The 21,312-nt window shown below is 47.9% G+C and overlaps 2 protein-coding genes across 9 annotated transcripts in view; both read right to left on the reverse strand.

Annotated features, from left to right (window-relative positions):
• TMEM116 (transmembrane protein 116) overlaps positions 1–11,691 on the reverse strand; it is a 34,628-nt gene extending 22,937 nt beyond the window's left edge. Inside the window, exons 1-4 of one of the 8 annotated variants that reach the window (XM_065568791.1) lie at positions 11,503–11,691; positions 5,102–5,148; positions 4,805–4,868; positions 822–953 (exon numbers count right to left, since the gene is read on the reverse strand). In XM_065568791.1, the coding sequence (XP_065424863.1) occupies positions 822–953; positions 4,805–4,868; positions 5,102–5,148; positions 11,503–11,505 (246 nt within the window). In that variant the 5' untranslated portion in view covers positions 11,506–11,691. Of the gene's footprint in view, positions 1–821; positions 954–4,804; positions 4,869–5,101; positions 5,149–5,268; positions 5,463–5,785; positions 6,126–6,340; positions 6,443–10,064; positions 10,088–11,502 lie in introns of those variants that run through there. The other 7 variants (XM_024101478.3, XM_042852444.2, XM_005298589.4 and 4 more) reach the window with 7 other exon arrangements.
• A 3,036-nt stretch (positions 11,692–14,727) lies between these two features.
• ERP29 (endoplasmic reticulum protein 29) lies at positions 14,728–19,878 on the reverse strand. The gene is made up of 3 exons (XM_005298590.4): positions 19,620–19,878; positions 16,625–16,763; positions 14,728–15,358 (listed from the first exon to the last, which is right to left on the reverse strand). Exons 1-3 carry the CDS (start codon positions 19,746–19,748, stop codon positions 14,856–14,858), a joined length of 771 nt encoding a protein of 256 aa, XP_005298647.1. The 5' UTR covers positions 19,749–19,878; the 3' UTR covers positions 14,728–14,855.
• Positions 19,879–21,312: the final 1,434 nt, after the last annotated feature.

A 21,312-nucleotide genomic window follows, 5' to 3' on the forward strand; every position in this document is an offset into this window, starting at 1 on the left:
CAAAGCCCTATAGCCATTGGAGGGTAATGGGTTTCTGCACTGAGCTTTTGCTACTGCCACAGTGTCCCGCTTGCAGCCCCTCACACATTTCCTCTCCCTGCAGTCATTACCTGCCGTGCTTCAGACGTCTACAAATCGACTCTGACAGGAGGAACCCTAATGATGCAGCGGCAACCCAACGAGACAAAAAGAACTGTCAGGAAAATGATTCCACTTCACTGAGGCCCCTGCACATGAATTCAGCACAGAACAGGACACACAGCTGACCTTCAGGGCATCAGGCTGAGCTTACCATGAGCCCAGCAGCCCACAGACCGAGTAATCCAATGGGACTGCTTGGGAGACTATTGGTATACGGGTTACAGGAGCGGATCCCATGGGGGCTACTCATGGGAGTAAGAGTTACAGGGCTGGTCCCAATGGGAATACCAGAATTTGTTTGTTCTTTTACAGGAAGGAGGAGTGTGGAAATACAGCAGTACATTAGTCACAGAGATAGCCTTGGGTACCTGCTCAACAAGAGACGAGACCAACTCATTTAACATAGACAACTGAACACTCCCCATAGCAACCCTAAAGTTACACTCTGTCTCTAATAGACTTTACCTTTGTAAGGTAGGTCTGTACAATTATCCTTATTTTACAGATAAGACACAGAGATCTTACCTATTAAGGTCAATCAGCAAGTCAGTGTCAGAGCCAGGATCAGAGCCCAGGGCCGCCTAACTCCCAGTCCTGTGCTCTAACCGCTAGACCAGCTCATGACATAGTTCTGTGCAAAGCAACCTCACATCACAAGCTGATAACGCAGAGTTACTCACCTGACCAGTTGTTTGAAGATTATAGCAGACAACATCTTGATTTGTGGTTGGTGTGGTAGAGAGAAGAGCCCCAATGAGCCAGCACATCCCCAGAAACAGGTCAGAGAAGCTCAGGTAGAACAGAGGGCGCACCTAGAAAAGTTGAATTGATCATTTGGCTTGGTGAATATTGTACATAGTCCCACAGTGGTCAGCTACAACAAGGGTTTAATTTTCACCCTCCTTTTCCTGATATACTTTCATGCCAAGCCAGCCTAAGAATGCTGCTACTCCTACACAAGGAAACTGGACTGATTTGTGCACTCGGGAGACGTTTACACCAGAAGTACCAAGATTTAATGATCATGGGCTAGGGCCACGTTAGCAACTGCCCAAGAATCTGAGAGCTGCACCAAATCTGGCTCTGAAGATTCAAAATCCTATGATTTAATAAAATAGATTTCCTTTGCTGTGTTATTATAACATCCGTGGTGACAAATGCTGAAGTATTTTGGAAAATCCTACATTTTTCTGTCTATGGGTGTGTCTGTTTCCCTAGTACATAGCACAGCTTGGAAAATGGAATACCACTTTAGTTAGCTTGTGGTCAGTTTCTAGCCAATTTCAAGTTCTCATGCACTGGCACAAGACCACTGCATTTGAGTTGTAAACACTGCAGGAAAAGATTTACTTGTTTAAAATGATGACCACGTTTTCATTGACAGTGGGAGCTGTGGGTGGTCAGCCACTCTGAAAACCAGGCCAGTTATCTAGGTGTCTAAATGTGGATTTCAGTGCCTAACTTTCAGCATCCAGGAGTGAAAAATTTTGCCTTTTTTTCTATAGGAATTTTTAAAACTAAACAAAACATGTAAACATTTATATAGGTCTTAGCTTTGGGAAACATTATTTATTTTATAGAACCTACATTGTGGGCTGAATTTGACCAGACATTATCCTTTAATGAAAAATAAATGTGCATTATCAAAATATTTGCTTGAACTTTTCTCTTTCCTGAGAGATGAAGAGTAATGGCTTGTTGATTTAGTTAGTTCAGCAACAATAAAAATCTGCCAGCAAGTTGTTTTGTCCTTACTCTGTAGTTACAGATAGAGAGTGGGCGTGGATTCTGTTTAAGCTCTTTCTAGGGCAGATTTTTCCTTCAGGGGGCACTTAAGCACCTCCATTTTATACAGTGTCTGAGAAACCAAACGTCTATCTCAAGATCTTTATTTTTATTAGCACCATACATTACCTGTCACCCCAGTAAATCAGTGAATCAAGCCTTTTATTGCTAACTAAATATCTTGAGCTAGTTTCCATCATCAGGTTCATTGTATTTATTAATCCCTCTTAAAACATTTTTTAAAACACTTGCACACATTTCTCCATGCAGAACCAAGCAGTGGGTATACAGCAGACTAGAATTCTCTGCATGGTTGTTACTATGAGTATATTAAAAACAAACAACCCTGGAAGAAGGTAGATGACAAATTGTAATGAGTGAACAAGTGACGCAGGTCTGTGCAAGTGTAGCGAAACCCAACTGTTTATCTAGTGGATTATTTAGGTACAGACATATATAAGGAAGTTGGAGAAGTAGGTAACACTGTTGTTAAAGTGAAAGGCAAGCCAGTTCTTTCAGAAAGAAAAGCCAAATTGTTTATAAATTGGAGGAAGGGAATGTAAAGCAATGTAATGGTTTAGAACTGCTGGTTAGCTGCACAAAATGCGTAGCCGTTATTACATATGTTCAGACTGGGCTGGGGACTCTTTGAAGCACATCTGCTTGCATAAGAAATCCTTGTATCTTCAATGGTGCATCCAGAAGTGCTCCAGGGTTAGACCCTGTTTATATTTTTGAGTCACACTGTTTTTTCTTTATCACAAAATGGGAAATCCTTTCGTTAACATGTCATGCCTTTAAACATGGTTTAGTTAATGCTGAGAGTTTTCTGGATTCTGTAGATCCAGAAAATATGTTTCAACAATTAGGCATTTAGCTGCAAGTTCTAGTGTGGAAAGATAAGTATCTATGATTCCCATACTTCTCAATAACTGGGAAATAAACCTTTCTTTTAAAAATGTTACTCTTTAAATATCATGAATCGGAATAATCTGATCATAGCACGCATCAGGAAGGATTCAGCCTATGCCCTTCATTGACAGAGTTGCATAACTGGTCAGGTGCATGGTGGGCGTGAGTAGGAGTGGGAGTACTCAGCTTCCTCTGAAGCGTCAGGAATCAACTACCTCTCTAGGCAGAATGCAAGTCTCAAAGCCTAAGACACAGTTACCAGTGCTGTGTTCTTATGTAACCAAACTAGCTCCATCACAGTTCTTGAAATAAGACACTTTCTGGCACAGATGGGATGGTCTAATCACCTCTAGACATCCGGGTTGAAATACCTGGGCTCCCTAGAGCCACTTCTTCAAATCCTAGCAGGGGTGACCCAGCCCTCATTCTTCCAAGGTAAATCAATGGAGTTCCAGGCAGTTTACTCTGTGTATTGGGTGGGCTCTTTCTATGAGATCTTAAACACTGAGGCCCTGTCTTCTCTCTGTGGATAAAAGTCCCCCATTTTGTCAGAATAAGTCCTCTAAGTTTGCAATGGACTCCTTGGCCCACACACACTGTGTTCCATGGGAGTTTTGGGTGTGTGGGTCCCATAACACTTGACATGCTTTGGAGCTAAGGAAGATACAGAAATAGAAACTTTGATATAATTATAACAGAATACAAGTTTAGAAGTACTGCTCACCTAATTTATGACAGAAAATTACTACACCTCTACCCCGATATAACGCGACCCAATATAACACGAATTTGGATATAACGTGGTAAAGCAGCGCTCCGGGGGGCGGGCTGCGCGCTCCAGCGGATCAAAGCAAGTTCGATATAACGCAGTTTCACCTATAAGGCGGTATGATTTTTTGGCTCCCGAGGACAGCGTTATATCGGGGTAGGGGTGTATTCAGCCTCCCTCACCTTTCCATAAACACTGAAGTTCTTGAGTCTTATTAGTGCACAGTCTTGTGAAAAGCAAATGTTATTCAAACATTTTGATTGTAAGTGAATTTTAAATTATTTCTGATTGGAACATTTGCTATTTACATTTTATTGGTTAGTTCCACTCATCCAGTCAGGGAAAAGAGACACCATGTGACATACATAATCAACCATGTGAATCTCAAATATTTGCAGTAAATACTTGGGGGCCATTCATATTTGGGAGAAATGCTAAGCCTTAATTTAATGCATCTTTTGGAATCATGAATAAATCTAAGGGTTTCTGCTAATCACCAGAAAAAGAGATGAAATTCAATGAAAAAATTATTTGTTGTGAATCATTTGTTCAGCTGCAGTTAGGATAATGCTTATAGCTTTACATGTAATTATATTTGGTCAATTTGTGCTCTCAAACATAGTTGCATGGTCCCCACTAAAGTCAACGGGAGTTGAATGTGGATATCTGAATGCAGAATTTGACTCAATAATACTCAGCCCTTATAACCTTTGCGGTGCATCTATAAGCTGTTAATCTTCACAACCCCTTTTCCTCCATCTGGTGAAGTCGTTTTATTCTTGTTTCCATTTAACAGACTGGAACACTCAGTCTGAGAGGTGAAGTGACTGTCCCAAGGCCCAGGGAGAGCAGTGTCAGAGCAAGATTGGAACTAAGGAGTTCTTGACTCAGACCACATGGGCACAATTTAACTTACATACATGTAATGGGGAAGGATTAAAAAACACTGAAGGCATATGCACTTCACGAAGCAGTATATAATTACAGCAAAACATGCCCATGACTTGTTTATTCATCTGCCCCGCAGCATTAAACCGTTGGTTTACTCTGTTAATAATAAAAAGAGAATGTGCCTAAAAATTCGAAGCCTTCCTAGTGGAAAACTCATGCCCACACATCTGTTTTGTTACATAAAATATGATTTATCCTCAGGGTAACAAACATTCAAACTGAAAAACTGAAAGGCAGAATCCTTACCTCGGGGGATCTCACTACATTTTGAAAGACAGCATAGGCAATAATGGAGCTGGAACCTATAACACTGAGAAAATAAAGAGCGGGTTGGTTTGGATCTTGTTTCACTTGATCGGTGTATATTGGGTTGCTAGTCTCTTTTTAGACCCTTATTAATAAGAAAACAATCATGAATAACACATTACTTTCTTGAGTTCCAATGCAAGAGATTTTTAAAGGGAGTACTAAACCTGCAAGCAATCTGCAGGGAAGACTGTCATTCCTGACATTTGCTTACAAGTTTAAAACAATATACTGTACCTGAAAGTGGCCATGACAAACTGTATCCATTTTATAGCAGAGTAAACCTGGGGGGAATTAAAAAAATGCAGGTGGTAAGTGCAGCTGTAAACGTACTCTGCGATCTCATTTTCTATCTGTAATGAAAATGGCTAAATAGTTGTCTAAACGCGATCACAGATACGTACCGCGGGGCAGGGCAAACTCTGAGATGCCTAGGAGAAAACTCCAAGCCACGTTAAAGCTGAGCGAGCCAGCATTTACCCAAGCTTTCTCGTAAGCAGGTTCCCTTTACTGAGAGTTTAGGTTATGTGAGGTGCCCGGGCATCGCGGAGAGGCGAGGTTAGCTGAATGGATAGAGACCGAGAGAGCAGCTGGAAGACTGGAGAAGATGGAGAGAGGCTCAGGGACGAGAAAGAAGAAGGATAGGCTATCATTGAGAGCAGAGAGGAGGAAGCTCTGCTAGAGCGGAGGTGAAGCCAGAGCTGGACAGAGAGGGAGCGAAGAGGTGACCGAGGGGGAGGCGGATTGGATCGAGACAGCAGGAGCGCTCAGTGTGCGGATGGGGGCAGAGGCTGGCTGGGGAGATGGTGAGATCCCGTGGCTAGCTAGGGAGAGGAGAACGGACGGGGCCGCGGGAGCTGGCCCTGCTCCCTGGGGGCTCCCGACCCGCGGTCCCCGGCCGGGACTCGCCCGCTCACTCACCTGCCAGTCCCCGTCCAGCCGGGTGACATTGAGCCCGGCCGCCTGCGCTGCGAGGGCCATCGGGCGCCGGCAGCCCCTTCCCCGGGGCACTGAGCTCTGCGCTCCTGCCGGGAGCCACTGCCCGGCTCCTCCTCCCGGCCCGGCTGGTCCTGCCCCCGCCCCGGGGCCGCTGGGCACGGCCACCCCCTGCCAGCCAGGGACCCGGCCGGGGCTAGAGCCCCCCGGGCAGGGATGCGGTGGGGTGGGGGGGGAGAGGACAGAGGAAGGGGGGATGCCAAAGGGAGGGAGGGCGGAGAAGAGACGGGGCAGAAGCAGGAGCCGCTCCGACTTTACCCTGCCCCCGTCTGCTTCGCAGGGACCCTACACCTCGCTCCTGCCTCTGGCAAAACTCCCGCTGAACCCAGCGCCCCGGAAAACTCCGCGTCACATCATGGGTCTGGCCGAGCGGTGTGCACAGCCCCGGGGGAGCAGGGAGCGGGGTTGCTAACTGAGGAGGAGAGAAGGGGAATCGCCTTTTAACAAACGCAGCCGCCCTCTGTTGTATTGCTCATGCACCTGTCACTGCAGTAGCCAGGGCACTTTGGATGTGTCTGTATAAACTCCCCCCTTCTCCTTTCCTCTTCTAGGTGGCTATTCCTTCCTTTGCATCTTATTTTGTCCATTTCCCTCCCCGCCCTCAACTCTCTGGGGGCACTGATGACGCCCGTTGTTCTTCAGCCTCCATTCTTCAAGGAAGGCTTTGGGAAAAGGTGGCTTCCTGCACCTTGCTCTGAAAATGGGCAGGATCAGGACCATCACGTCACAGAAGCACAGAAGTCACTAAGCAAACTGAGCCCTTCAGTGCAGTTCAAGTTGATGGGAAGCCAGGAGATGTCATTGGCAGGCTCTAGAAACTGCACTAGGGGAGAAACCAAAACAGAGCATACTGTCTTGTGGGAAAATGCTACTGGAATTGAATCTACTCTGGGAGCAGCATGAATGTTGAGAGCTCTGGGGAAAAGAAGAGGTTAACATCCAAGCAGGTTGCTTTACTCAGCTGAGTAAAAGGAATGACGATAATGGGGTGGAAAGTTCCCATAAGGAATTGGAAATGATGCGAGCTTCAGCTTGTGGAAATTCCTCTGAACTGGGAGATGAGGGGGCTTGCTAGAAATACATCTAATTGGGCTCCTTAAATTGTAAGCGCTGTATTTTCCTGTGTGTCTAGCACAATGGGCTCCGAGCTTGACTGGAATCTCCTGGCATTCCTGAGATATGAATAGTAAATAATAGCGATGACTCAGGACATCAGGACACCCCTGGTCATCGGGGTGGTGGTGTAGGCCCAACTCAGGATAACTGCCACTGGGAATAAGGCAACTAACTACCTTTGAGGATCCGGGCCTCAGTGCTTCCACAGCTCCCAATTTCCTTTACGGCAGCCTGGGTCAATCTGAAGCAAGGCTGACCTGGCCAGCACTTCCCCCAAAACATGAATTATATTTTGTCTCACTTGGTTTAAATCCTCCTTCTACCACAGGACAAGCGGCATTTCTGACCATTTCCAGGGCTGTTTACATTTTACACCTTCTTTATAGGACTGCTGTGCTCACAAGTCAGCACTGCAAGAGAGCTGGGCAGTAGTTACTAAGGGCTAGTCTACCAGAAGTGGTACATCGGCACAGTTGCACCGCTGTAGTGCATTCTGTTCTCCCATCGGCATGATAAATCCATTTCCATGAGAGGCGGTAGCTAGGTTGGCGGGAGACGCTCTCCCGCCGATATAGCACTGTCCACACCGGCGCTTAGTTGGATGTAATTTTCGTGGGTCGGGGGGGGGAGTGGCTTATTCACACCCTTGAGCGACATAAGTTATACCAAAGTGAGTGGTAGTGTAGACCTGGCCGTGTTTACAAAATATGTATATAATATGTAGAGTCACTCAGTGGACTCCTAGCTTTGCCTGCCATTGGTCAGCTGTCAGGCTTGTTTAATTAGTAAGAACCTGGATCAAAAGCACCTAAGATGGGGAAGAGCAGTGCATTATCACATGGATTTAGGTGGATGCTTTCATGGGATAGAGAAGAGGTACAAAAGAGCTCATCCATAACTGAAATTCCCAAAAGTTTCCTCACCTAATCTGTATAATGGAAGAATAAAGGTACAAGGCACAGCAAACAGAATGATTTTTCATAATGAATATGGAGCTATGGAAAAGACTGAGAGTGACATTCACCCTGGGCAGAAGGCCAGCACAAGGCCCTGTGCCCCATTTAAATTCTTTAGTGCTTCCATGGGATATAAACAATTAGGGTGACCAGATAGTAAGTGTGAAAAATCAGGACCGGGAATGGGGGGCAATTGGCACCTATATAAGAAAAAGCCCCAAATATCGGGACAGTCCCTATAAAATCGGGACATCTGGTCACCCTATAAACAGTGCACAGGCCTTGTGCTGTTTCTCTGCACAGGAGTGAGTTGTACCTAGTGAGACTAGGAAGGAATAGTCAGCCCAACCGTAGTAAACATGATGATGAACGAGGATGGAGGGCGACCATAAAATTACCAATAGAAAGATTCCAGATCCCATTACCAATATTCTGAGTCATCTTTCCACTACATTTAGCAATCTGAGTTTACCAGATTCTATCATACAATGATAACATAATCAATAACATCAGATCATATTTATTGGACCAGTTTTCATTTTTTTGTGTTGACCATGCGGTGTTTATATAAGTCAGAACTCAAGAATGATAATGCTTTATTGCGCTTGTGGAAAGTTATGATTAATGTTCCACAAGCGAGTCACCGCAAAACCTTTAAACAAATCATGATCTATGTTCCCAACCATGTTGAATGTTACTAATGCTGAAATAACATTTAAAATACCATTTACTTTTCACTGTTTATGCTGTTTGATCAATTTTTGTATTTCACTCAATAGTCAGTTTTAGTTAGTGGCTTTCATGCCCTAACAGAGTGCTGCAGTGTTTGGGCTGCAAACACTGCAAGAGGATGTTGAAATCCAAAACAAATACTTTTAAAATTTCAAATCCTTTTTATAGAGAAAAATGAGGACTCTCCAGTAAGGTAAGCATGGTTATGGAGGGGCCATTTACTAGAAGTCTTTAGAATTTGCAAATACCACTGACAAACACATATTTAAACACACCTAGAGTCAGATACACGCCGACACTCATACACGCAATCATTGGCTGGGATACCATGGTGATGAGTGCACAGAGATAAGCAGATAGATATGCTCCTCTTGAGAGTAGTGAAATTTTGATTCAATTCACCAATGCAATAATCCATTTTATTTAAATAATGCACAAACTATTGGGGCAGTACTCCTGGTCAATATAGTTTATAAAAGGCAATAGAAAGGATGATGTCTAGGCTTAATGCACTAGCAGAGTGTTCACTATACACCTGATGGTCACTGTGGGTTTATGCTGGAGACCAACTACAGTTGGCTTATGGAGATGAATACATGTCTTGTGGGATTCACAGGAAATTAATGAACCAGTGTCTGCCCTATCATTAGAGGCGGAAAAGCCACTAGAGGGAAACGGGGCTATCTGTCATTTGTACTCATTCAGTTTGAGCTCTGGGACAATTTAAACAGTTAATAAAACCTTTTACTTTATTCCTTTGGTGAAAGTTCAAGTGACTTATTTTTCTTGGCCCTTTGTATTATGGAGAGTTGCTAGACAGGAGTGTCCTTTGTCTCCATTATTGTTCATTACATAAGTAGAGTTTTCGGGGGTGATACCATGGAATCAAAATAACATGAAAAGAATGCAAATTGGACAGGTGGCCATAATTGGTCTGATTTCGGTTGTTGGGTTTAGTTAGTGTCTGGGTGCTGGCCTGTGAAATACAGGAGGTCAGACTATTTGATCTAGTGATCCCTTCTGGCAGGGGTGAAAGTAATATAAAATTCTTACCGGTACGGGGGCCCGGAGTGGGCCCCCGGAAGGGGTGGGGCTTCAGGAAGAAGGGGTGGAGCTGGGAGTCAGCCTCCTCCAGCCAGCCCATTTGCACTGCCTGGCCTGTGCCACCTGGGGCTCCGACCACTGCTGCAGTAGCAGCAACGGCACGGATCCCTGGGCCCTTTAAATCGCCAGCCCCGGGGCAGCTGCCCCTTTTGCCCCCCCCGCCCCCGTCGGCAGTCCGGGGGGCCGGCAAAAGGGGCAGCAACGTTAAAACGCTGCCACCGCAAAGGACCCTCCTAAAAGTGCTGCCGCGGCAGCGCTTTAACGTCGCTGCGTACGGGCCGGTACCGACTTCTTACCGGTATGCCGTACCAGCCCACTTTCACCCCTGCTTCTGGCCTTCAAATTCCATGATTCCCAGGGCCTTGATCCTCACTCTCATGCCTCTCGATTCCACGTGTTTCATTCAATTCCATGCATTTCCTTTGACTGTCCACTCCTGGGCCTGTTTTTAACTGTTATTGTAAAACAAATTGGGCCTTAGCAGTTTAGGCTCCTTTTACAATATTCACTCTTCGTACGGCTCTGCCCCTTGTGCCTTCGTTGTGTAGTGACAGTGAGAATGATCTACCACGGGCATAGGCCCAGACCCACAACCCTCCTAACTTCCACTGAAATCCTTGGAGGCTCTGGGCCACCGGAGCCTCCCTCACCCCCATGGAACCAAAAGCACTTAACCAATTGGTATTTTCATCAAAAGCTTCCCAGGGGGTATGCAACCTCAAATCCCCTGCGTGCTGTGGCTAGTAGGGTTACCATATTTCCACAAACAAAAAAGAGGACACTGGGGGGGGGGGGGAGGTCCCGCCCTAGCCCCGCCCCATCCACTCCCTCCCACTTCCCACCCCCTGACTGCTCCCCTCAGAACCCCAACCCCCCCTGCTTCTTGTCCCCTGACTGTCCCCTGCTGAGAACCCCCTACCCTAACTGCCCCCCCCCCCCCCCAGGACCCTACCTGTCCCCTGACTGCCCTGACCCTTATCCACTCGCATGGGTGGCAGGGTTGTAGAAATTTTGGTGGTGCCCAGAACCCCCCACCCCACCTGCCTAAGGCTCTGGGAGGGGGGTTGGGTGGGGGGAGGAGGTCTGGGGTACAGGTCCTGGGCTGGGGATTAGGGTGCAGGAGGGGTGCAGGTTCTGGGATAGAGTTTGGGTGCTGGGTGCAGGCTCCGGGCTGGGGCAGGGGGTGGGTGTGCAGGAGGGGGTGAGGGGTGCAGGCTCTGGGATGGAGTTTGGGGGTGAGAGGCGGTGCAAAGGGAGGGGGTGCAGGCTTTAGGAGGAAGTTTGAGGGCAGGAGGGGGTGTGTGGGAAGAGGGAGGGGGATTGGGAGGGAGTTTGGGGATAGGAGGGGATGCAGGGGTGAGGGCTGTGGGTCTGGGGATGAGGGGTTCATGATGCAGGAGGGGGCTCAGGGATGGAGCAGAGGATTAGGGTGTGTGGGGATGAGGGCTGGGGCTGGGGGGTTTGGGGTGTTGGAGAGGCTCAGGGCTAGGGTGGAAGGGCAGGGTAAGGGCAGCCTGTCTTCCCATTAGTGGATGGGGGCACTAGGACCCGGGGGCAGCAGACAGCAGTTGTCTGCATGTACTGCCAGAGCCAGCACAGCAGACAAGGGAGAGACAGACAGGGAGGGGGGGGACCCACCAAGGGGGGGATGCACGGATGGGGGGTGGCAGGTGGAGGCTGGGGACCCATCCAACACTCCCCCACTCCCTGACTGCCCCCCCCCACTCCTCTTACCATTCTGGCTCCACGTGGGTCTGTTTGTGTGTTACAGAGGACTACAGAGAGAGGGAGGGGGGAGCAGGGGAGGGCTCTGGATGCTGGAGGCCAATGGGAGTGGGTCAATCGGCCTAGCCGCCCAATCAGCAGCCACACTCTGCATGGAAGGGAGGGAGGCGAGGGAGAAAAAAACCCCGGACATTTTAACCTTGTTACCAATTCCTCCCGGACGGCTATTTAGAGACGCAAAAGCCGGACATGTCCGGGGAAATACGGACGGATGGTAACCCTAGTGGCTAGTGACAATCCCCCTAGCACCAGTGATGTGTACGCTAAGCTGGGAAACAACACAACCATGCCCCTCTCTGCAGGGTTGAGTGGGTTCTTTTAGAGCCCGGCAAAGGGGAGTTTCAATCTTAAATCCCTGAGCAGTTACAGCCGGGGGCTGCACAACCGGCCTGATTTCCAGCCTCCTTGAGCCCCGATAGCCCAGGTCACCCATTACAGGGCTACACCCAACAGCCCCTGCTTAGCTTCCCCACGCGCTACTGCGCCCCCAGGCAAACCCCTCCCCTCCAGGGTACGTTCCCGCCTCGTTAGCCCCGCCCTCACTGGCGTCACGCGCTGGGAAGGTCTCGCAGACGCGCGTGCGCCCGGCAGCCCCAGGGTGGGTGGGGTGCGACTAGCGCGCGGGCGGAGCCGTCGGTGCCGGCGCCTCAGCCTGGGCGGACCGAGGAGGTTCGTGGGTGCGGCTCAGCTCCCGTGGGCCCGGGCGAGTCTCCCCGGAGCGCGGCAGGGGGCTGTCCCAGGGGGGGCTCCCGGGCGGACCCGAACCCTCGGGAAGCGGGTCCCGGTCAGGCCCCGAGCCCCGCCCCCCGGGATCAGCCAAGGGGTCTCCCGCCCCAGGGAGGGAGGCGCTGGGCGGAGTCTGGGATGGAGTTACTCCCCCCCCCCCCCCGGGCTCGCGACCCCCGGGCGTTTGCTGAGTCGCGCGCCTGCTCCCGGCCATCCTACGGCTGCAGCGCAGGGACTGGGAGGAGGCCGCTGGCGCGAGTGGACGGAGACAGGTTTAACGGAGCAGTAGTAACGCACAGCCTTTATTTGCAGCAACACTCACCCTTCGCACCCACCCCGGCACTCCAAAGGCAGCAAAGCCTCCACTGCAGTCCGATAGCCCGCTACGCAGCGTGGTGCAGTGCCCAGACCAGGCCTAGGCCTCTGCAGACCCTGTGTTGAACCCTTCCTACAAAGGCATCTAGTGTCTGAGGGCAGCTACCTGAGAGTCACATGGGAACAGCACATGCAGGAACACTTGCTAGGGCAGCAGAATCTGCTTGTTCGCAGAGAACAAAATGATCTCTGGAGAAGGTATTATTTAAAAAAAAATAGAGGGAGGGCTAGTAGCACTGCCTGTTACGCTGGTTGCCCAACTGTTTCCCTTATAAGACCTTGGGTACACTGATAATTCACCATTTGGGCTGAACTTTTCCACGGTGGCATCTCCTCCAGGCTGACTTTTGGAAAAATTCACCCAAAACAGTTTGTCATTTTTCGGAACAAGTCTTGCAAAACAATGTTGTTTGGCCCATGTTAAGTTTCTGAGACCATTTATGTGACTTGCCCCAAGAGTCTGCAGTGGCGTAGCCAGGTGGTGCAAACAGTGGGGGCGGACATAAAAAAAGGCGCCACCCGCTGCGGTGCTTGTACTCACCGGGCGGCGCTCCGGGTCTTCGGCGGCACTTCAGCAGTGGGTCCTTCACTCACTCTGGTCCTTCGGCGGCACTGAAGGACCCGCCACCGAAGACCCGGAGCGCCGCCCGGTGAGTACTAGCGCCGCAGGGGGTGGTGCCTTTTTTTATGTCCCCCCTCACCCCCCGTTCAGAGTAAAAATTAAAAAGGCGCCACTTGTGCTCAATGGGGGAGCGGCTGCTCCCCCTGCTTCCCCCTAGCTACGCTACTGAGAGTCTGCCACCAGGATGGGAATGGGAATTGGAGGAGGAGGGTAGGCTGAGTTTGAGAGCTGATGAGTAGAAGCCAGTTGGCTGGGGGTGGGGGTGAGGGAGCAGAGGGATACTGAGACCAGACAAGGAGCTTGTGGAAACTGGATCTAGGAACCAATGTAGAGGGGGTGGGGGAAAACGGGGGAGAAGAAACAGATCTGAGAAAGAGCTAGGGTGTAGGAGAAAACTAGAACTTGCTGGGGAAGGACTGAGATGGGGATGAGATGCCTGAAGAGCAGAGACTGTAACAAACAGCCAGGGGTGGGGCAGAAAGGGGTAAATTTGGGGAGAAAAGTTCTGTGCCCACTAGACCGTACTTCCCTCCAGAGCCTAGGATAGAACCCAAGATTCCTGAATCTCACTCAGCATCCTTTGCTGTCAACAAATATCTATGAAACTCACTGGCAAAGAGTATCTTCCACCTCTAATGCTGGTCACATAGAGGATGACAACCCACAAATTGCTATCACTTACTAGGTCTGTGGTGGATTTAATGGTTTCAACCCTGCTGCTGAACCATGTGTATGACAATATAACACTACATGGTAGGATTTCTGCTTGTTCAGTTTGCTTTAAAAAAAAAAAAAATCTAGGAAATTACATACACAAAAACTACATTAAAAGATTATTAAGATTGCAAAGCCAAATACTCAAAAGTTAGGAAATACCCTTTTTATAGATCCAGACTAACACGGCTACCCCTCTGATACTATACAACCTCAGTTCACCCCCATTGTGCATGTGCATTATGATAGTCTTTAATCACGTGATCACATTTTTTCCACAGGACTCCTACTCCCACTCAGTGCATTGGAGGAATAATTCTGCAGAGGCAAACTTAATTATATTATTTCCTAAATTTTTGAGTGCTTGACTTTGCAACCTGAAATCTGTTTTTAATGTATTTCTGTGTGTAATAGTATTTATCAACTAATACACATCAGTTTCACTTTAAGAGGTGATTGTTTGAATCCCTACTACAGAATACTGTCATTTTTCAAAGACGACATGCCTTCCTCTGAGTTTTCTAAAGCACCAAGCACACTAGAAGGAATTTTGCTGCTCCCTGGAGGTCAAAGGGAAGTTTGCTTGCATAAAGAGAACTGGATGGGACCTTGTGCCAGTAATTCACAGCTTGTACAAAAACAACAAGGAGTCTGGTGGCACCTTAAAGACTAACAGATTTGTTTGGGCATAAGCTTTCGTGAGTAAAAACCTCACTTCCTCACTTGGAAGTGAGGTTTTTACTCACGAAAGCTTATGCCCAAATAAATCTGTTAGTCTTTAAGGTGCCACCAGACTCCTTGTTGTTTTTGTAGATACAGACTAACACAGCTACCCCCTGAAGCTTGTACAAAGTTCTCCAGCCAGTTAAAGCTCTTCTTTTTCATTCTTCTTCTTTTGAAAAGAGGCGAGGATGTTTAGGCTTTTCTGGAGCTCCTCCTTCTTCCCATCACTCATTTTGTTCTTCTCAAGCAGTTTTGTGATCCGGACAACTTCATTAGCAGCAAACTCCTCTCCTTGCTCCAGGATTTTACTCATGATTTTCAAGTACTGCTCAGCCCGTTTCTTCTCTGTTTCCTTGGCTTTTGCTAAACTGTCCTGCCCCTGTTTGAGAAGAGCTTGACGCTCTAACTCTTTCGTGGTGCTCACAAATTTGCTTGCCAGGATGTCATATTCTTGTAGGCAGCCTGGCATTCCCAGATAGATGCCTTTACTCTTCAGCCAACGCTGAATAGCACTGGCTTTTATTTGGCCACTGTAAGGTAAGGGACTGTCAAAGTCCCCATCCTGGAACAAGTAAAAAATAGGATAGCTATCCTTATCCAGCTTGTATTTCTCACCCAACTCTGTGTTCAGTTTATCACCATAATCTGGGAACAGAAACGAAACATGAAAAGGATCAGTGCATTAATCAGAGCAAAATCAGTCAGTTGGATCCTTTCCTCTCCAACGCAATTCATGTTTATGTTTGTAATTACAACTCTGCTAGCACCCTCTCTCTACCAGGAATTGCCATAGGATGGAACAACCCAAATGTCCAGCAAGTTCACTTGCAAGAGTAACCATTATCGACTGCTTCAGAGGAAGGTGCAAATCCCCCATAATGTATGTATTTAACCTTGCTTTACTCTATCACTGATTTTGTCTCTTGAATTTGGGGTGGGATGGAATGATTCCTTCCTGATCCCCATCAGATTAGCTTGTAGCCTGAAGCATACAGACTGATAATACTCATTATAATTTCTAGCTGATGTCCCTGCAGACACCGTTCTTACTAAGAATATGCTATATGCCAAGCAAATCTGTAAAATGACATCTGAAGAAACAGAAATCCCATGTGAATTCCTGAAGCTAGAATATGAATATACGGATTTCAGATATTCTACTAAGGTATAAAGGGTTTGTGTTTAGGTAGACTTCAATGCCTAGTGATGTATGCCACCTGGGCAGTCTGTAGAGGTTTAAATCCTTTGTTTACAGAACAGGCAGCAGCAGGGGTGATGGCAATTCAGTCTTCATTGCTTATACAAGCCTTGGCTCTTCTCTTGAGACTACCATAGCGATGTCAATGAGTGCCAATTGTGATGCCGACACCTCTCATAACCTCAGCAATGAATGGCAATGCTCCCTAGAGTGAATCAACAATGTAACACTTGTTTCCTGTGACCACAATTATGCCTCATAAGGCATATTCCAGAGAAGTGGGCCAAGAGGCTAAGAAAAAGCCAGATTTCCCTCTGGTCAAGAGGAACTGCAAATCAACTTTAATTCCATAACTGTGCTGAGAGACTTCACTAACTGGCCCATGGGGGTTGGGGATATCCAGCACTCCTACTCCCACCTCGCATGAGGCTGCGAGGGCAGCCAGCTCCACTACCAACCAGGCTAAGGGAGCATTCAATATTTCAATAACTAAAAATGAACTTTTCAATCATTTATTCTTAGGTTCCCCCCCAGCGTCATGCTGGGCCATCCTAATTCCTCTATGACCTCTCAGCATGCCAGCTACACCCAAAACCCAGCTAAAGCAGAGAGCTAGGTGACATTTCACAGTGCTTAAGAGGTCGAGTTGTGCCAATATTTTGTCCCCCCCCCCCCCCCCCTGATGATATTACATTAGTCTTTTTACAGCTCACCTGATATTCCCACTTCAGCTATGAGCAGATCTTCACTGGAAGCTGAGCTTTCTGCTAGCTTTTTGAATTCATCTTGCTTCTCACCATAAGGATACTGGGTGTCAAATTTCACCAGGACAAACTTATTCTTTGGAATCACCTAGTACAAGAAAAACAAAGATGAATGGAGAAATTATTGAATACTTCATAAACATGCAATAAACAATTACAGGAATTCTAAATTGTATACTTCAGTATTTTGTTAAAATGGCTTGTAATTATACCCTGAAAAATGGTACTTTCATTTTGCTTTTCTGAAGTCAAATTCTGATTGACATAATGGACCAAATTCTGCTCACCTTACTGGTAGGGAGCTCCATTGACCTAGAGAGTAGAATCAGCCCCAGCTGACCTCAGGGGGACATCTCAAGTGAGTAATACAAGTAGGATTTTAGGCCAAATAAAATGTGACTGCTAGATTAGATTAATGGAGATATCCCATCTCCTAGAACTGGAAGGGACCTTGAAAGGTCATCAAGTCCAGCCCCCTGCCTTCACTAGCAGGAACAAGTATTGATTTTGCCCCAGATCCCTAAGTGGCCCCCTCAAGGACTGAACTCATAACCCTGGGTTTAGTAGGCTAATGGTCAAACCACTGAGCTATCCCTCCTCCTCCCAATTCAGCAGTAGGACTAACATTTTAAATAAGTGAGAAATTTGGAAGTGAAGTAAAAAGTGTTGCTCAGCAAATAGAAGCACCTTAGATTGCTAAAGTGAAAGTTTTTGAAAAAAAATCTTATTAACTTGCCATCATTTGTGCTATTGGCTTTTAGTTTCCCTGTTTGGACAGTGAAACTGGCCTTGTCAGGTTGGCACCAAACACACTGGCTCTTTGAGGTCAGCTTGGAAATGGACTTGTTTGCTTTCAGTCAAAACTTGGTTTGTGTCTACACCTGGCACATCTTGTCCCTTTCTATGCTAAGTGGGAAGATAGTGCAGCAAAATCTTGCTAGGAATGTTCTGAGATTGCAGTAACTGCTCCCCCCCCCCCCCCCAAAGGCCATCCCAGGCATTTTATAAGCATTCGTAGTAACATATGCAATACCTGGAACAAAGTCTTTAATTCTGGTCCTGATGACCAGTGTAGTTGGCAGTTATTCTCCTCCCACTCCTCAGTATGGCTGAAAATCGCAAATACTGTAGCTCCACCCTGTCAGCCAGTCTTTTTAGTTCCATCCCACAATGTAGTGCTTCACATCTGGAAATTACCCCAAAGTCCTTGGTCCTAGCAAAAGATGCTATGGAACAAGTGCTTAAGGGGTCCCAGAATGCAAATACACCAAAACTGGTCTGTCAAAGTGGAGATTCATTTCAAGTGGATGAGATGAACTGTCATAAGAAAAACTGGTCTGTCAAAGTGGAGATTCATTTCAAGTGGATGAGATGAACTGTCATAAGAAAAGGTTTCAGAGTGTAGCCGTGTTAGTCTGTATCAGCAAAAACAACGAGGAGTCCTTGTGGCACCTTACAAACTATATGCCCAAATAAATTTGTTAGTCTCTAAGATGCCACAAGGACTCCTCGTTTTTGTCATAAGAAAAGAAAACCTCCACAGTTACTTGCTTAGGGTGAATGTTTCCCTACATACTTTGAGGAACAAGTTAAATAAGCTGATATTGATTCAGTGTTATTACTGCATGGACCTGGAATAGGTGCCTAGTACCCCTTCTCCAGTGTGGATTAGAAGCCTGACCCGTGACAGCTGACTCTATTCAGCTGGTGTTCTTCACTCTCACTTCAATTTCTATTTCTGATCAATTTTCCTTCCTATTTCTAAAACCTGGCTCTTGTGCTTAAACATCGTCTTGCAGTGCTAGAAACCTAAATCTTTAAATAACAAAAGTACACCCTGTTAATGAAATAAAAAAAAAATCAGGAAGGTATTTCCATTTCTACTTGGTTCTGGAAAAATGCTTTTCTACAAACTTAATTTTGGTGCTTAAACTACTTGCCTTTCCTTACTTGGAAAAAATAATCGGATTCTGTACTGCTTTGTCTAGGGAACTCAGGGGCAGATTGCATAGCCCATCCGCAGGCTGCTAAGAAGCATCAGGTAAGAGTGAGAGGCTCACCGACATGTGAGCAAATAACACCTAGTGAGGCTGTTATATACGGGTATAGAGGAGGGTGTTTCTGGATGGTCTTTCTTGCGGGAATGTCGCCCATGCCCATGAAATGCTAGGAGCCCGGCTGGGGCTGGACAGAAGTGCTTGGTGTAGGCTAGGCGTTGTGCTGCACCAGCAGGAGTGTGAGGGGGCAGTAGCTTGTGGCTGGCAGGAAACCTGACGGATGCGGCAATCGGACACCTGCTGCAGACAAAGACAGCAGAGCTCCGAGGTGCTCAGGACACTGCCTGCTCGGCCAGGAGCGATGCCCCTGCGCCCACAGGTGATCACGCTGCACCGCAGCCTTGGCAAAAACGTCCAACCACGTTCGCGGCGCAATGGAGACACTTGGACTCCTGTGATTGGCCAGCTGCGGAGGCCGCCTCTCCTCTGTCCTTTCCCCATTGGCCACCGTGGCCCGGGGCGAACTCTTGAGCCGTTCCCCAGTGGCGGCCAGCCTGCAGCGGCTGAAAATGGCCCTTGCGCCCCTGAAAGAGGCAGGCGTTAGCTGTGCTCTTGCAGGGCTGAGCGCGCCGCCGCGCTATTTCACCCGCCACGGGCCGGAGGCTGCCCCATCTCAGAGCGGGGGGCGGGAGGGAAGAGACACACACTCTCTCTTTTACCTCCCCACCAGCCCTTTCCAAAAATCCTCCTGAAAAGCGCAGCGTTCAGGGCACGTTCCGGCTGCAGCCGCCCGAGCCCTGCGCTGGAGCTGAACGGTATTTTCAATACAGCGACCCGTAGCTTTAAGGTCCTTCCCCGCGCCAACAGCCCGTGTCCCGGAGCGCCCCAGCGCAGGTGCCGCCGCACCATGCAGGCAGACACATGCAACCAGCAGCGCCCCCCCTTACCTTGTAGAAGGTGATGACATCCAGGGGCAGCGAGCCCTTGGTATGCAAAGCGCTGCTGCTCTCCCAGGCGAAGGAAAGCCAGCAAAGCAGCAGGGAGGAGACCGACCCAGCCCTGCTCCCGAAAGCCATGTCGAGAAGGCTCTAGATGGAGAGGACTTGCTTTGCGCGGTTCACGTGACCTGATCCGTTGTCACTGGCTCCCCCCAAAGGAGAAGGGAAGCGTCGGAAGAGCTAACGCTCAGCCCCCCAGCCCCCGGGGGACGGAGCAACTGAGAAAAGGGGCGGGCTGGGGCTGCCAATGCACCGCAGAGCAAACTCCTCATTACACGCTGTTCTGAAAAGCCAGCCCCTCCATTGCACAACCCAGGTCCTAGGTGTCCTTCCCCTTTCTGCTTTGCTCCATTGGTCGTTGGCCCTTTCTGGCGGGCTAAGGGCACAACCAGCTCCATGAAGCCACCCCGTCCCCTTTGTTCAAAATTAATTCGTAAGCCTAATCTTTGTCGTCCAGCTGGACACGTGCGAGGGCATGCTCAGTCCCAGAGCAGGGGCTATTCAAGGGGAACAGCGGTTTAGCCAGCTGCAAAATCTCTTCATTACGTTTGTGGACGATCTGCTTGGTCCCTTGAAATCTCTCTCTCACTGAATAGCTTTGCACCGGCCCCCCATCAATCCAGAGTAGTTCTGAGTTATTGGTTGGGTAATTAAAGGACCACACCGCTCTGGGATCCATTCCACTCCAGGAGAAGGCGTTCCACAGAGCACAGTAGAAAGCGCTGCAACAAAACTGTGTGTGTGATATCACCTGCCACCCAGCTCTAACTCAAACAGTGGTTATAGCTTAATTATAAGTGCGGGCAGGGCTGGCTCCCTGGTAGGGAATTTTAGCAAGACACCCCCCTCCCATGCACTAAAACAAACAATAAACCCACCCTCACCCAGTGCTTGCCCTACCACTGGTTGGGCTGCACCGTCTTTGGGCATTTTTATGATGTTAATTAAAGCGGTGCCTTAGCTGACATGATAAAAACAAACAGCATCGTGTCAGAATTTTGTCTAGACCCAGGCTCCCCACCTGTGCAGCTGAGCTGGGGATCAGGACCAGTGAGAATTTTTTTGCTAACATTCTCTGGTGTACAAAAAAAAAAAAAAAAAAAAACAACCAAAACCTTAGAACAGCCATTCCTAAATTATGGTACTGAGACCAGCATAGGGAGAGTGCTTGCTGACGGGTGGAGAGCGGTCTGGTTACCTGGTGCAGGCTCCTCTCCTAGTTTCCAGCTAGTACATTGTATTATAAATAGCTAAAACAAATAATGTATTGCTTTTCTATATAAGCAATTGCAGTAGTTGCCACAGGATCATGAAACAATTGTGAATGGAAGAGTGGGTCTGTGTAGTGGCGAATAGGAGAACACTATAAGACCACTCTTGTTAAGATGGGAGGTCTACACTGAGAAATTTGAGAACCTTTGCCTGCACCTGATGCTTAGAGTGTGGGGTGAAGAGTACTTAACTGACATGCACACACAATGTAATGCCACCACAGGTGATCTATACCTAGCCTTATTTAAGTTGAGCCACATTTCAGAAATGGCCCTTGAGCTACTTAGCTAATTAGGGTTGTTCTGTTCTGTGTGCATAAAGTGACCAGATAGCAAGTGAGAGTTGTTTTTTTTTATTTACACAGGTGGGT

This window comes from Chrysemys picta, chromosome 15 (genome assembly GCF_011386835.1).
Source record: "Chrysemys picta bellii isolate R12L10 chromosome 15, ASM1138683v2, whole genome shotgun sequence".
In the NCBI taxonomy this organism is placed as follows: Eukaryota; Metazoa; Chordata; order Testudines; family Emydidae; genus Chrysemys; species Chrysemys picta.

What these genes read in the sequence shown, in the direction of transcription:
- ERP29 (XM_005298590.4), bottom strand. Translation starts at nt 19,748, where the DNA reads ATGGCTTTCGGGAGCAGGGCTGGGTCGGTCTCCTCCCTGCTGCTTTGC. An exon ending in ATGTCATCACCTTCTACAAG is followed by an intron (nt 16,764 to 19,619) that starts GTAAGGGGGGGC and finishes TTCTTGTACTAG; the next exon opens with GTGATTCCAAAGAATAAGTT. An exon ending in AGCTGAAGTGGGAATATCAG is followed by an intron (nt 15,359 to 16,624) that starts GTGAGCTGTAAA and finishes TTCTGTTCCCAG; the next exon opens with ATTATGGTGATAAACTGAAC.